General features: G+C 42.4%; 1 protein-coding gene across 3 annotated transcripts in view; it reads left to right on the top strand.

The window, feature by feature from the left end:
* LOC110466301 (Fanconi anemia group I protein-like) overlaps positions 1–13,618 on the top strand; it is an 87,902-nt gene that overhangs the window by 11,890 nt on the left and 62,394 nt on the right. For all 3 annotated transcript variants that reach the window (XM_021522712.1, XM_021522711.1, XM_021522713.1), the window contains exons 10-13: positions 2,520–2,612; positions 3,583–3,719; positions 9,441–9,621; positions 11,773–11,860. In XM_021522712.1, the coding sequence (XP_021378387.1) occupies positions 2,520–2,612; positions 3,583–3,719; positions 9,441–9,621; positions 11,773–11,860 (499 nt within the window). The remainder of the gene's footprint in view (positions 1–2,519; positions 2,613–3,582; positions 3,720–9,440; positions 9,622–11,772; positions 11,861–13,618) is intronic.

Genomic DNA, 13,618 nt, shown 5'->3' with positions numbered 1-13,618 from the left:
ACTACACAGGTGTTGGCCCAAATGTAACAGTGTAATTTGATGTTACAGGGTTGACAGCAGGGTTGTACTACACAGGTGTTGGCCCCAATGTAACAGTGTGATTTGATGTTACAGGGTCGACAGCAGGGTTGTACTACACAGGGCCCCTATGTAACTGTGTGATTTGATGTTACAGAGTCGACAGCAGGATTGTCCTACACAGGTGTTGGACCCAATATAACAGTGTGATTTGATGTTACAGGGTCGACAGCAGGGTTGTCCTACACAGGTGTTGGCCCCTATGTAACTGTGTGATTTGATGTTACAGAGTTGACAGCAGGGTTGTACTACACAGGCGTTGGCCCCAATATAACAGTGTGATTTGATGTTACAGGGTCGACAGCAGAGTTGTCCCACACAGGTGTTAGCCCCAATATAACAGTGTGATTTGATGTTACAGAGTCGACAGCAGGGTTGTACTACACAGGTGTTGGCCCCTATGTAACTGTGTGTTTTGATGTTACAGAGTTGACAGCAGGGTTGTCCTACACAGGTGTTGGCCCCAATGTAACAGTGTGATTTGATGTTACAGGGTCAACAGCAGGGTTGTACTACACAGGTGTTGGCCCCAATATAACCGAGTGATTTGATGTTACAGGGTCGACAGCAGGGTTGTTCTAGACAGGTGTTGCCCCAATGTAACTGTGTGATTTGATGTTTCAGGGCCGACATCAGGGTTGTACTACACAGGTGTTGGCCCCAATATAACAGTGGGATTTGATGTTACAGGGTCGACAGCAGGGTTGTACAACACAGGTGTTGGCCCCAATGTAACAGTGTGATTTGATGTTACAGGGTCAACAGCAGGGTTGTACTACACAGGTGTTGGCCCCTATGTAACTGTGTGTTTTGATGTTACAGAGTTGACAGCAGGGTTGTCCTACACAGGTGTTGGCCCCAATATAACCGTGTGATTTGATGTTACAGGGCCGACAGCAGGGTTGTACTACACAGGTGTTGGCCCCAATATAACTGTGATTTAATGTTACAGGGTCGACAGCAGAGTTGTACTACACAGGTGTTGGCCCCAATATAACCGAGTGATTTGATGTTACAGGGTCGACAGCAGGGTTGTTCTACACAGGTGTTGCCCTAATGTAACTGTGTGATTTGATGTTTCAGGGCCGACATCAGGGGTGTACTACACAGGTGTTGGCCCCAATATAACTGTGATTTAATGTTACAGGGTCGACAGCAGAGTTGTACTACACAGGTGTTGGCCCCAATATAACCGAGTGATTTGATGTTACAGGGTCGACAGCAGGGTTGTTCTAGACAGGTGTTGCCCCAATGTAACTGTGTGATTTGATGTTTCAGGGCCGACATCAGGGGTGTACTACACAGGTGTTGGCCCCAATATAACTGTGATTTAATGTTACAGGGTCGACAGCAGAGTTGTACTACACAGGTGTTGGCCCCAATATAACTGTGATTTAATGTTACAGGGTCGACAGCAGAGTTGTACTACACAGGTGTTGGCCCCAATATAACCGTGTGATTTGATGTTACAGGGTCGACAGCAGGGCTGTCCTACACAGGTGTTGGCCCCTATGTAACTGGGTGATTTGATGTTACAGAGTTGACAGCAGGGTTGTACTACACAGGTGTTGCCCCAATGTAACTGTGTGATTTGATGTTACAGAGTCGACAGCAGGGTTGTACTACACAGGTGTTGGACCCAATATAACAGTGTGATTTGATGTTACAGAGTCGACAGCAGGGTTGTACTACACAGGTGTTGGACCCAATATAACAGTGTGATTTGGTGTTACAGGGTCGACAGCAGGGTTGTCCTACACTGGTGTTGGCCCCAATATAACAGTGTGATTTGATGTGACAGGGTCGACAGCAGGGTTGTACTACACAGGTGTTGGACCCAATATAACAGTGTGATTTGATGTTACAGGGTCGACAGCAGGGTTGTTCTACACAGGTGTTGCCCCAATGTAACTGTGTGATTTGATGTTTCAGGGCCGACATCAGGGTTGTACTACACAGGTGTTGGCCCCAATATAACTGTGATTTAATGTTACAGGGTCGACAGCAGAGTTGTACTACACAGGTGTTGGCCCCAATATAACCGTGTGATTTGATGTTACAGGGTCGACAGCAGGGTTGTACTACACAGGTGTTGCCCCAATGTAACTGTATGATTTGATGTTACAGAGTTGACAGCAGGGTTGTACTACACAGGTGTTGCCCCAATGTAACTGTGTGATTTGATGTTACAGAGTTGACAGCAGGGTTGTACTACACAGGTGTTGGCCCCAATATAACCGTGTGATTTGATGTTACAGGGTCAACAGCAGGGTTGTACTACACAGGTTTTTGCCCCTACGTAACTGTGTGATTTGATATTACAGAGTCAACAACAGGGTTGTACTACAATATAACAGTGTGATTTGATGTTACAGGGTCGACAGCAGGGTTGTACTACACAGGTTTTTGCCCCTATGTAACTGTGTGATTTGATATTACAGAGTCAACAACAGGGTTGTACTACACAGGTGTTGGCCCCATTCAATCTAGCCCTGGCTCTATCACTGTCCTGTATTCACAGATTCGAGGACCAGGTAATTTTTTACTGTGTAACATTGTAACATGTAAATTGATAGTAAGCATATTCCTTTTCCATAAGTTTATATTATTAAGTAACTAAATTATGTAGCATAATGACAAATCATGTTAAATGCAGAAAATATAAGTATCAAGGTAATTTTTTTCAAATCAAGCCATCAATTTAAAATTCAATATTGAAAAAATAACTATTTCACAACTGTAAAATTGACTTACAAGTTCAAATTAAATATGACTTCTAGATCATTCTTAATACGTCAGTCCTGGTAATAAATAATCAGCAATAAATTTGTTCAGTCAACCTGCTTTTTCACAACCTATTTCATAGGTCGTCTCAAAGCGGTTCACAAATTATTATCTGTGGTTATAGGGCTTTTGCAACCTGCTAATATCTTTCTCAACTCCCTGGGGAGCATACAGCTAGTGCTGCCATTTTGACGCTCACAGTTAGCATTCTACATGTCTAGCTCTGCCCAACCACGTAATCACGTACAGCTGAGTAGACTGGAACAAGCAGAGTAAAGTATCTTGCTCAAAGAATCAACACAGTGTCGTGTCTTGACTCGAACCCGCAACCCTTCGGTCAGGAGCCCACGTACTACCAATAGACTACTGTGCCTACTTGAGATACATGTTAATAATATAGAGGCATTTAGAGATAAAGAAAATATAATCAGAATCCAGAGAGAGTGTAGATAAATCTTTCGCATATTTCAAATGTACATAGAAAACTGGTTTCAGTTCTATCACCAAGTGTATACTTGATTTTGTTGGTGTTTGTGACACGGTGGCCATCAAAGGTGTACCAGCTGAGGTGAACAGCCTCAGCCCAGATTAACCTGCTCATCGTTCCTGAATCTATCTCAGAGCTGAGGTTTTAATCCACACACAGGTTCATCAATACAAAACATCCTACAAATGCTAAATCACATTCCTGAATCACGATTGTATTTCTGTTTTCTACAGGTATTTGACTTCCTTAAGGTGACAATTTTAAAAAGTTTTAAGGACTGTGATAAACAGGATCAATCTGCATGGGTGAGAGAGGTGGTCCCTCAGAGCTGTCGTATACAGGATCTGGTACTGGAGACTGTACAGAACAGGTAGGTTGTAATATCATCTATATACAATGTACTACTTTATACCACATACTGGTAGCATGATTAATTCATGATCATTGGTTGTCAATTTGAGAAGAAGTTGAGAACGACTTGAGAAGAACTTGAGAACGAATTTTCCCATTCCCTTAGAATGGGAACGTATTTTCTCAAAAAAGAATGTCTGCTCGCGCCAGATGACGTCCGAAACCGGAAATAGTGTTCACACAAAAGTGATCCGTCGTTTAATTATCAATATAGAGTTACAGAAAAATGTTGTGAGAATAACAACACGATTTCAGGTGTAGATGTGCATATGAAAGCCAATGACTATAGGATTGTTTCAAAAATATATTTTTTACATAGATTTAAGGTTCATTGTATTCCTCTGCACAAAATTTGTTTACGTTTGTCACAGGCGATCATTGACCATTGAGCTTAGAAGTCATTTGGAAAACATGGTGTTTAGTTGAGTTTTTTAAATGGAGAAATATATAAGGTAGTAGAACATGTATATGGATGATAAATAGTTTATCATACAGTATTTTCAGTGTTTGTTGTGAGAACAATTTTCTCATCGCTTGCACGTAGATAAATTCTTGAGACCATCCCCATCCTTGCGATGAGAAAATTGTTCTCACAACAAACCCTGAAAATACAGTATGATAATCTATAATTATCAGTGTGGATGTGAGAGGTGGTACCTCGGAGCTGTCGTATACAGGATCTGGTACTGGACACTGTACAGACTAGGTAGGTTGTATTATCAGCTTGGGTGAGAGAGGTGGTCCCTCAGAGCTGTTGTATACAGGACGCTGTACAGACTAGGTAGGTTGTATTATCAGTGTTGGTGAGAGAGATAGTACCTCAGAGCTGTCGTATACAAGATCTGGTACTGGACACTGTACAGACTAGGTAGGTTGTATTATCAGTGTGGGTGAGAGAGGTGGTCCCTCAGAGCTGTCGTATACAGGATCTGGTACTGGAGACTGTACAGACTAGGTAGGTTGTATTATCAGTGTGGGTGAGAGAGGTGGTACCTCAGAGCTGATGTATACAGGATCTGGTACTGGACACTGTACAGGCTAGGTAGTTTGTATTATCAGTGTGGGTGAGAGAGGTGGTCCCTCAGAGCTGTCGTATACAGGATCTGGTACTGGACACTGTACAGACTAGGTAGGTTGTATTATCAGTGTGGGTGAGAGAGGTGGTACCTCAGAGCTGATGTATACAGGATCTGGTACTGGACACTGTACAGGCTAGGTAGTTTGTATTATCAGTGTGGGTGAGAGAGGTGGTCCCTCAGAGCTGTCGTATACAGGATCTGGTACTGGACGCTGTACAGGCTAGGTAGTTTGTATTATCAGTGTGGGTGAGAGAGGTGGTCCCTCAGAGCTGTCGTATACAGGATCTGGTACTGGACACTGTACAGACTAGGTAGGTTGTATTATCAGTGTGGGTGAGAGAGGTGGTACCTCAGAGCTGTCGTATACAGGATCTGGTACTGGACACTGTACAGGCTAGGTAGTTTGTATTATCAGTGTGGGTGAGAGAGGTGGTCCCTCAGAGCTGTCGTATACAGGATCTGGTACTGGACACTGTACAGACTAGGTAGGTTGTATTATCAGTGTGGGTGAGAGAGGTGGTCCCTCAGAGCTGTCGTATACAGGATCTGGTACTGGACACTGTACAGACTAGGTAGGTTGTATTATCAGTGTGGGTGAGAGAGGTGGTCCCTCAGAGCTGTCGTATACAGGATCTGGTACTGGACACTGTACAGACTAGGTAGGTTGTATTATCAGTGTGGGTGAGAGAGGTGGTCCCTCAGAGCTGTCGTATACAGGATCTGGTACTGGACACTGTACAGACTAGGTAGGTTGTATTATCAGTGTGGGTGAGAGAGGTGGTCCCTCAGAGCTGTCGTATACAGGATCTGGTACTGGACACTGTACAGACTAGGTAGGTTGTATTATCAGTGTGGGTGAGAGAGGTGGTCCCTCAGAGCTGTCGTATACAGGATCTGGTACTGGACACTGTACAGACTAGGTAGGTTGTATTATCAGTGTGGGTGAGAGAGGTGGTCCCTCAGAGCTGTCGTATACAGGATCTGGTACTGGACACTGTACAGACTAGGTAGGTTGTATTATCAGTGTGGGTGAGAGAGGTGGTCCCTCAGAGCTGTCGTATACAGGATCTGGTACTGGACGCTGTACAGGCTAGGTAGTTTGTATTATCAGTGTGGGTGAGAGAGGTGGTCCCTCAGAGCTGTCGTATACAAGATCTGGTACTGGACGCTGTACAGGCTAGGTAGTTTGTATTATCAGTGTGGGTGAGAGAGGTGGTCCCTCAGAGCTGTCGTATACAGGATCTGGTACTGGACACTGTACAGACTAGGTAGGTTGTATTATCAGTGTGGGTGAGAGAGGTGGTCCCTCAGAGCTGTCGTATACAGGATCTGGTACTGGACACTGTACAGACTAGGTAGGTTGTATTATCAGTGTGGGTGAGAGAGGTGGTCCCTCAGAGCTGTCGTATACAGGATCTGGTACTGGACACTGTACAGACTAGGTAGGTTGTATTATCAGTGTGGGTGAGAGAGGTGGTCCCTCAGAGCTGTCGTATACAGGATCTGGTACTGGACACTGTACAGACTAGGTAGGTTGTATTATCAGTGTGGGTGAGAGAGGTGGTCCCTCAGAGCTGTCGTATACAGGATCTGGTACTGGACGCTGTACAGACTAGGTAGGTTGTATTATCAGTGTGGGTGAGAGAGGTGGTACCTCAGAGCTGATGTATACAGGATCTGGTACTGGACACTGTACAGAACAGGTAGGTTGTATTATCAGTGTGGGTGATAGAGATGGTACCTCAGAGCTGTCGTATACAGGATCTGGTACTGGACACTGTACAGAACAGGTAGGTTGTAGAGAGATGGTACCTCAGAGCTGATGTATACAGGATCTGGTACTGAATGCTGTACAGACTAGGAAGGTTGTATTATCAGTGTGGGTGAGAGAGGTGGTACCTCAGAGCTGACGTATACAGGATCTGGTACTGGAGACTGTACAGGCTAGGTAGGTTGTATTATCAGCGTGGGTAAGAGAGGTGGTTCCTCAGAGCTGATGTATACAGGATCTGGTACTGAATGCTGTACAGACTAGGTAGGTTGTATTATCAGTGTGGGTAAGAGAGGTGGTACCTCAGAGCTGATGTATGCAGGATCTGGTACTGGACACTGTACAGACTAGGAAGGTTGTATTATCAGTGTGGGTGAGAGAGGTGGTACCTCAGAGCTGATGTATACTGGATCTGGTACTGGACACTGTACAGAACAGGTAGGTTGTATTATCAGTGGACGCTGTACAGACTAGGTAGGTTGTATTATCAGTGTGGGTTAGAGAGGTGGTCCCTCAGAGCTGTCGTATCAAGATCTGCTACTGGACACTGTTCAGACTAGGTAGGTTGTATTATCAGTGTGGGTGAGAGAGGTGGTACCTCAGAGCTGATGTATACTGGATCTGGTACTGGACACTGTACAGAACAGGTAGGTCGTATTATCAGTGTGGGTGATAGAGATGGTACCTCAGAGCTGTCGTATACAGGATCTGCTACTGGACACTGTACAGACTAGGTAGGTTGTATTATCAGTGTGGGTTAGAGAGGTGGTCCCTCAGAGCTGTCGTATCAAGATCTGGTACTGGAGACTGTACAGACTAGGTAGGTTGTATTATCAGTGTGGGTTAGAGAGGTGGTCCCTCAGAGCTGTCGTATCAAGATCTGGTACTGGAGACTGTACAGACTAGGTAGGTTGTATTATCAGCGTGGGTAAGAGAGGTGGTACCTCAGAGCTGATGTATACAGGATCTGGTACTGGAGACTGTACAGACTAGGTAGGTTGTATTATCAGTGTGGGTGAGAGAGGTGGTCCCTCAGAGCTGTCGTATCAAGATCTGGTACTGGACACTGTTCAGACTAGGTAGGTTGTATTATCAGTGTGGGTGAGAGAGGTGGTCCCTCAGAGCTATCGTATACAGGATCTTGTACTGGAGACTGTACAGACTAGGTAGGTTGTATTATCAGTGTGGCTGATGTATACAGGATCTGGTACTGGACACTGTACAGACTAGGGAGGTTTTATTATCAGTGTGGGTGAGAGGGGTGGTCCCTCAGAGCTGTCGGATCAAGATCTGGTACTGGACACTTGTCAGACTAGGTAGGTTGTATTATCACGCTGTACAGACTAGGTAGGTTGAATTATCAGTGTGGGTGAGAGAGAGTGTGGGTGAGAGAGATGGTACCTCAGAGCTGATGTATACAGGATCTGGTACAGGACACTGTACAGACTAGGTAGGTTGTATTATCAGTGTGGGTGAGAGACGTGGTACCTCAGAGCATTATTAGGGCTTTTCACTTTTTGTGAAATGACCTATTGTTTTTGTTATGTTTCTTCTTCTTCTTCTTCTTCTTATTATTATTCTACCATGATCTTGTATGCAGCTAATCCTTTGATTGGTACCAGATGTGTTAATAGTCTTTCAAGTATATTGTAGGCAAAGGTTCAAAGGTGTGCATGCATTTTTTTCAAGTCGGTTACAATTCCAATATGGTCGCCATGACGTCATAGGTGAAAATCTAAAAATGGCCATAAATCAAAAACTTTTCATTATACAGCATTCATGCAAATACAGTCGAACCTCGGTATCTCGAAGTCGACGGGGTCTTGGAAGAGTATTCGAGTTATGCGGGTTCATAAATTTGGTATGAAATTTGCTGTTTGGACATAGCACTTGCAGTTGTTGTTTTCATTAATAGCCAATGCTTGNGAGGCAGTAGAGCTGGGCCCAATAGGATTAATTGAGGGTAATCTTTAAAGTCCTTTTCCTTCAGTACGATTGGAGTTATTTTAACCAAATTTGGTCCAGGGCACAAATTTTTTATAAACGGAGGGTTTTCTTTTAGGGGACAGAAGGTTGGGGCCCAATAGGGGAAATTGAGGTTAATGTTTAAAATCCACCCCATTTCATGGAAGCAGAAAGAAGGAACCTAATGAGGGGAGGGACAGGTGTTACTGAGAGACAGCCAATGTTTGGAAATAGTTGCAGTATTATATGTAATAAGAATAATTTTCCATGGTTTCTTTATTATCCAGGTGAGCGATACGGGCCCTCTGGGCCTCATGTTATGTTTTGGCTTAAGTGTTGATGGGACAATGTAATTGGCTGGTCTCTGCACTAATAATAAATCAGTGATAAGAAAACACGGAACATTCATGGCAGACTGTCTGTTATAAAGATATCCAGGCAAACCTCCAAATATAGAGTTTGAACACATACTCTTTAAATAGAAAAGTTGATAAACCACCCATAAAAAGGTAAAGAAAATTGAAGAAAGGAAACATCAGATGTGCAGAGAGCCAGAAATATTTGGTGAACATCAGTTTTCATAATTGTGACCCAAACTTAGTAAAAACAATTCTGGAGCCCTTTGAATCATGATAGTCTTTAAAATCAAAATTTACATTTTTCATTATAGTGTATATATGGAAACTGAAGTGAAAATGTTTGTATCATAGAATTGATATTGAAATACATATTGAATCATGAGTAAAGTGTATCTTGGTTGTATGTTGAAGCTGTTTGGGTTTGATTGCATAGTGTTTATATGATATAATATGGTGTGTTTGGTTGTACTGTGTATGTTGAAGTGTGTTTGTTTTTGATTTTGCAGTGTATATGGCTGGGACCATGTGATACATGGATTGGTACAGCTAGGTTTTGTGTTGATGGACTCCTTTGGGCCAAAAGCTGCAGCTTTTGGAAGACTGGAGGATACAACCAATGTGCCCTCAAATACACCCTCCCATCGCGCTTGCCAGCTGGGCAGCAAAATATTGCTCCATACCTTCAAGGTAAAATATACACCATCATTGCCTAAACGTTTGCCAAGTGAACTTTTGTCGGGGCTTTGTGTCTTAAACTCATTGCCATCTGCCCTTTTGGCAGAATGGCTGAAAGGATTTTGACTGAATTTGGCATGGATTATCCCTGGGCCAAGAGAAAAAGAAAGTATATAAACGAATGGTTTTGCATCCCAGGGAGTTGTATAAAGGAAAGATGTTGCCTCCTTGGGGAAAGAGGGACAGGGCTCAACAGAGGAAATATTTGAAATACCACTACTTCAAGTACCTATAAAAGGAAATTAATCAAATTCGGTCAGAAGCATCCTTGGACTAAGAAAATTCAATGAACAGAGAGTTTGGTATGATGGAGAAAAGGGATGGGTCTTAAAGGCAAATATTTATTTAGATGGCTACGTCAGTGTAGGGATTTTACTGTAATTTCTACTGAAGCATCTCTTGGAAAGTAAGTCAGATTTGTTGGTCATAAAAACAAAGGGCAGGGGCTAAGTAGTGGAAATTGAGATAAATATTTAAATGTCTGCTTTTTAAGTATAGGTAATATGATTGTAACTAAATCTTAAAAAGGATCCTGTGGTTAAGGGTACTTAATGTTGTATAAAAAAGATGCTTTAATACTATTGTATATTGTTAGTTCACCTGGTTCGAAGGACCATATTGTCGTCATATCGTACCATATGTCGTACAGCGTCCATCGTCTGTTGTCGTCCATCCGTCAACTTTTCCCTTAAAACACTGCTTGTCCTGAACAGCCCAGTTGATTTTGACTAAATTTGGTCTGGAGCATCCTTGGGCCAAGGGGACTTGATTTTGTATAAATGGTAGGCATGGCCCTCCTGGGGGCAGAGCCCAATAGGAGAAATAGAGTTAAAAACCTTTGAAATCCTTTTGTTACAATAGGGATTAAGAGATTTCATCTCAATTTTGTCTAGAGCATGCTTGGGCCAAGGGGACTTAGTGTTGTATAAATGGTGGATTGGACCCCCTGGGGTCAGGGTTGCTGGGCCCAATAGGGAAAATAAAGGTAAAAACCTTTAAATTCCTTCTTCTACCGTAGGGATTAAGGGATTTTATCCTAATTTAGTCTGGAGCATCCTTGGGCCAAGGGAACTCAATTTTGTTTAAACGGTGGGTGTGGCCCCCCTGGGGGCAGAGGTGTGGGGCCGAATAGGGGAAATAGCGTTAAAACCATTAGAATCCTTCTTCTATCGTAGGGATGAAGGGATTTTATCCTAATTTGGTCTGGAGCATCCTTGGAGCAAGGGGACTCAATTTTGTATAAATGGAAGACGCGGCCCTCCTGGGGGCAGAGCCTGATAGGTGAAATAAAGGTAAAAATCTTTGAAATCCTTCTTCTACAATAGGAATTAAGGGATTTCACCCCAATTTTGTCTGGAGGATGCTTGGGCCAAGGGGACTCAGTTTTATATAAAAGGTGGATTGGATCCCCTATGGACAGAGTTACGGGGCCCAATAGGGGAAATAGAGGTAAAAATCTTTTTATTCCTTCTTCTACCATAGAAATTAAGGGATTTTATCCCAATTTTACCTATAGCTTCAATGGGCAAAGGGGACTAAATCTGAGAGTTGCAGGGCCCAATAGTGGTTTAAATAAAAAAAAAAATCTGTCCCCTTGGAGGGTTTTATGTAATAAGAATAATTTCCCATGGTTGCTTTATTATCCAGGTGAGCGATACAGGCCCTCTGGGTCTCTTGTTTATGTATATTACACTGTGTTCCAAGAAAGGTTTGCTGTACTGTGTAACTATCAGTCCTTTATATATACCGCACAATATTTTTCATGACAGTGAATAGCATTACATAGCATGTATGGATTTTACTGGTGAAGGGTAAATGTTTCACTGGGTTTCAAGATATAAAGTGAAATATTGTATGATAGAGGCATAGCAGCCAAGTATCTGAGGTTCATTACTGTATGTAAGCATCTCAGGATCACAACTTCAAAATCAAAAACTTTACTTGAATGACATGTAGACTTGGTAATGTTTTAGAAATTAGGTGTAATGATTTTTTGATCTTTGACTGTATAAATGAATATTGTGAGTCAGAACACCGATTTTCAAAAGAAACCCAAGAACAAAGCTAGAAGGAGTGAGTTACTGTTGATGTTCTATTTGACAGGCACATGAGATGGTCAGAGTGGATATTTTGGAGCATATATTTAACCGAGTAGTTACCAAGGCAACGTCCCCTGTCAGCCATTACCTGGGTATGTATTACATACCAGAGTTGTTGCTTTATGTATTGGTGTTGTAAGATTTGGAGCAGATATCTATTTTTAGCTCGCCTGTTCGAAGAATAGGGGGGCTTATGTAGTCACCCCGACATCGGCGTCCCACCTTTGGAGGTTAAAGTTTTTGGGCAAGTGTTTGAACATCACACTCAATACACAGTTGTCTATTATGAGTTATATTGTGTTGGACCATATTTTCACATTTTACATAAACATAAACAGCTTAATTGGACTAAGTTTTTATAAAATGGGGGGGCATATAGTGTTACCCATGTCCGTCCCGTCCTGTCCAGTCCCGATTCAATGTAAACACTTAGCAACTTCATTCTTTGACAGATTTTGGTCAAACTTTATACAAAGGTCAAGTATGAGTATACTTCGGACATCGTTGTATTTCAGGGATCCAAGGTCAAGACCAAGGTCACACTTGCTATATATAGAAAATTGTCCTGTCCAGTCCCGATTCAATGTAAACACTTAGCAACTTCATTCTTTGACAGATTTTGGTCAAACTTTATACAAAGGTCAAGTATGAGTATACTTCGGACATCGTTGTATTTCAGGGATCCAAGGTCAAGACCAAGGTCACACTTGCTATATATAGAAAATTGTCCCGTCCCGTCCCGATTCAATGTAAACACTTAGCAACTTCATTCTTTGACAGATTTTGGTCAAACTTTATACAAAGGTTAAGTATGGGTATACTTCGGACATCGTTGTATTTCAGGGATCCAAGGTCAAGGCCAAGGTCTCACTTGCTATATGTAGAAAATCATCAACTGATTCAATTTGAACACTTAACAACTTCGTTCTTTAATGGATTTTGGTCAAACTTTATGCAAAGGTCAAGTATGAGTATACTTCTGACATTCTTGTGTTTCAGGGTTCCAAGGTCAAGGCCAAGGTCACTGTCGCTATATATAGAAAATCATCTACTGATTCAATTTAAACACTTAGCAACTTCATTCATTATGTTATGGCGATGGTAATAACATACAGAACAAACATTTGAATATTAGAATCAATTTTAAGTGAAGTACCTTGTGTGTGTGCATGTTTCAGGGTATCAAGATCAAAGTGGTTGTAACTTTTTATAGAACACTAAAACTAATTTCACATGGCATCCGGGGCATTTATGTCTTACAGACATTTTCTATTTAGTGAAGTGTTGGACAACCACCACTAAAAGGCAGTTGTCTATTACAATAGGGTTATATAAGGTTGAAGTATTTATATGGAGTGTTAGCAATGTTCTGGACAATATTTTCATATTTTAGGGGCCAAAAACAGGTTTATTGGATTTGATTAATGTTTTTGGGTAAGCTTGATGTTAAAGTTTTTTGGGCAAGTTTTTAGGTCACCTGAGACAAAGTCTCAAGTGACCTATTGCGATCGCCTTTTGTCCGTCGTTCGTCGTCCGTCGTGCGTCCGTAAACAATTTACATTTTCGACTTCTTCTCCAAAACCCCTGAACCAATTTCAATGAAATTTTGCAGGGACCTTCCATGTACAAAGGTCAACAAAAATAGTTGCCGGTTTAGTCCTACGCCCCCAGGGGCCTGAGGGGCGGGGCCAAAAGGGGTCAAATTGACTAAAATTTCAAAAATCTTCTTCTCCAAAACCCCTGAACCAATTGCAATGAAATTTTGCAGGGACCTTCCATGGACAAAGGTCAACAAAAATAGTTGCCGGTTTAGTCCTACGCCCCCAGGGGCCTGAGGGGCGGGGCCAAAA

Source organism: Mizuhopecten yessoensis, unplaced genomic scaffold (assembly GCF_002113885.1).
Source record: "Mizuhopecten yessoensis strain PY_sf001 unplaced genomic scaffold, ASM211388v2 scaffold11129, whole genome shotgun sequence".
NCBI classification, from domain to species: Eukaryota; Metazoa; Mollusca; class Bivalvia; order Pectinida; family Pectinidae; genus Mizuhopecten; species Mizuhopecten yessoensis.
The sequence above is the reverse complement of the archived record's forward strand: the minus strand, read 5'-3'. Positions and strand labels throughout refer to the sequence as shown.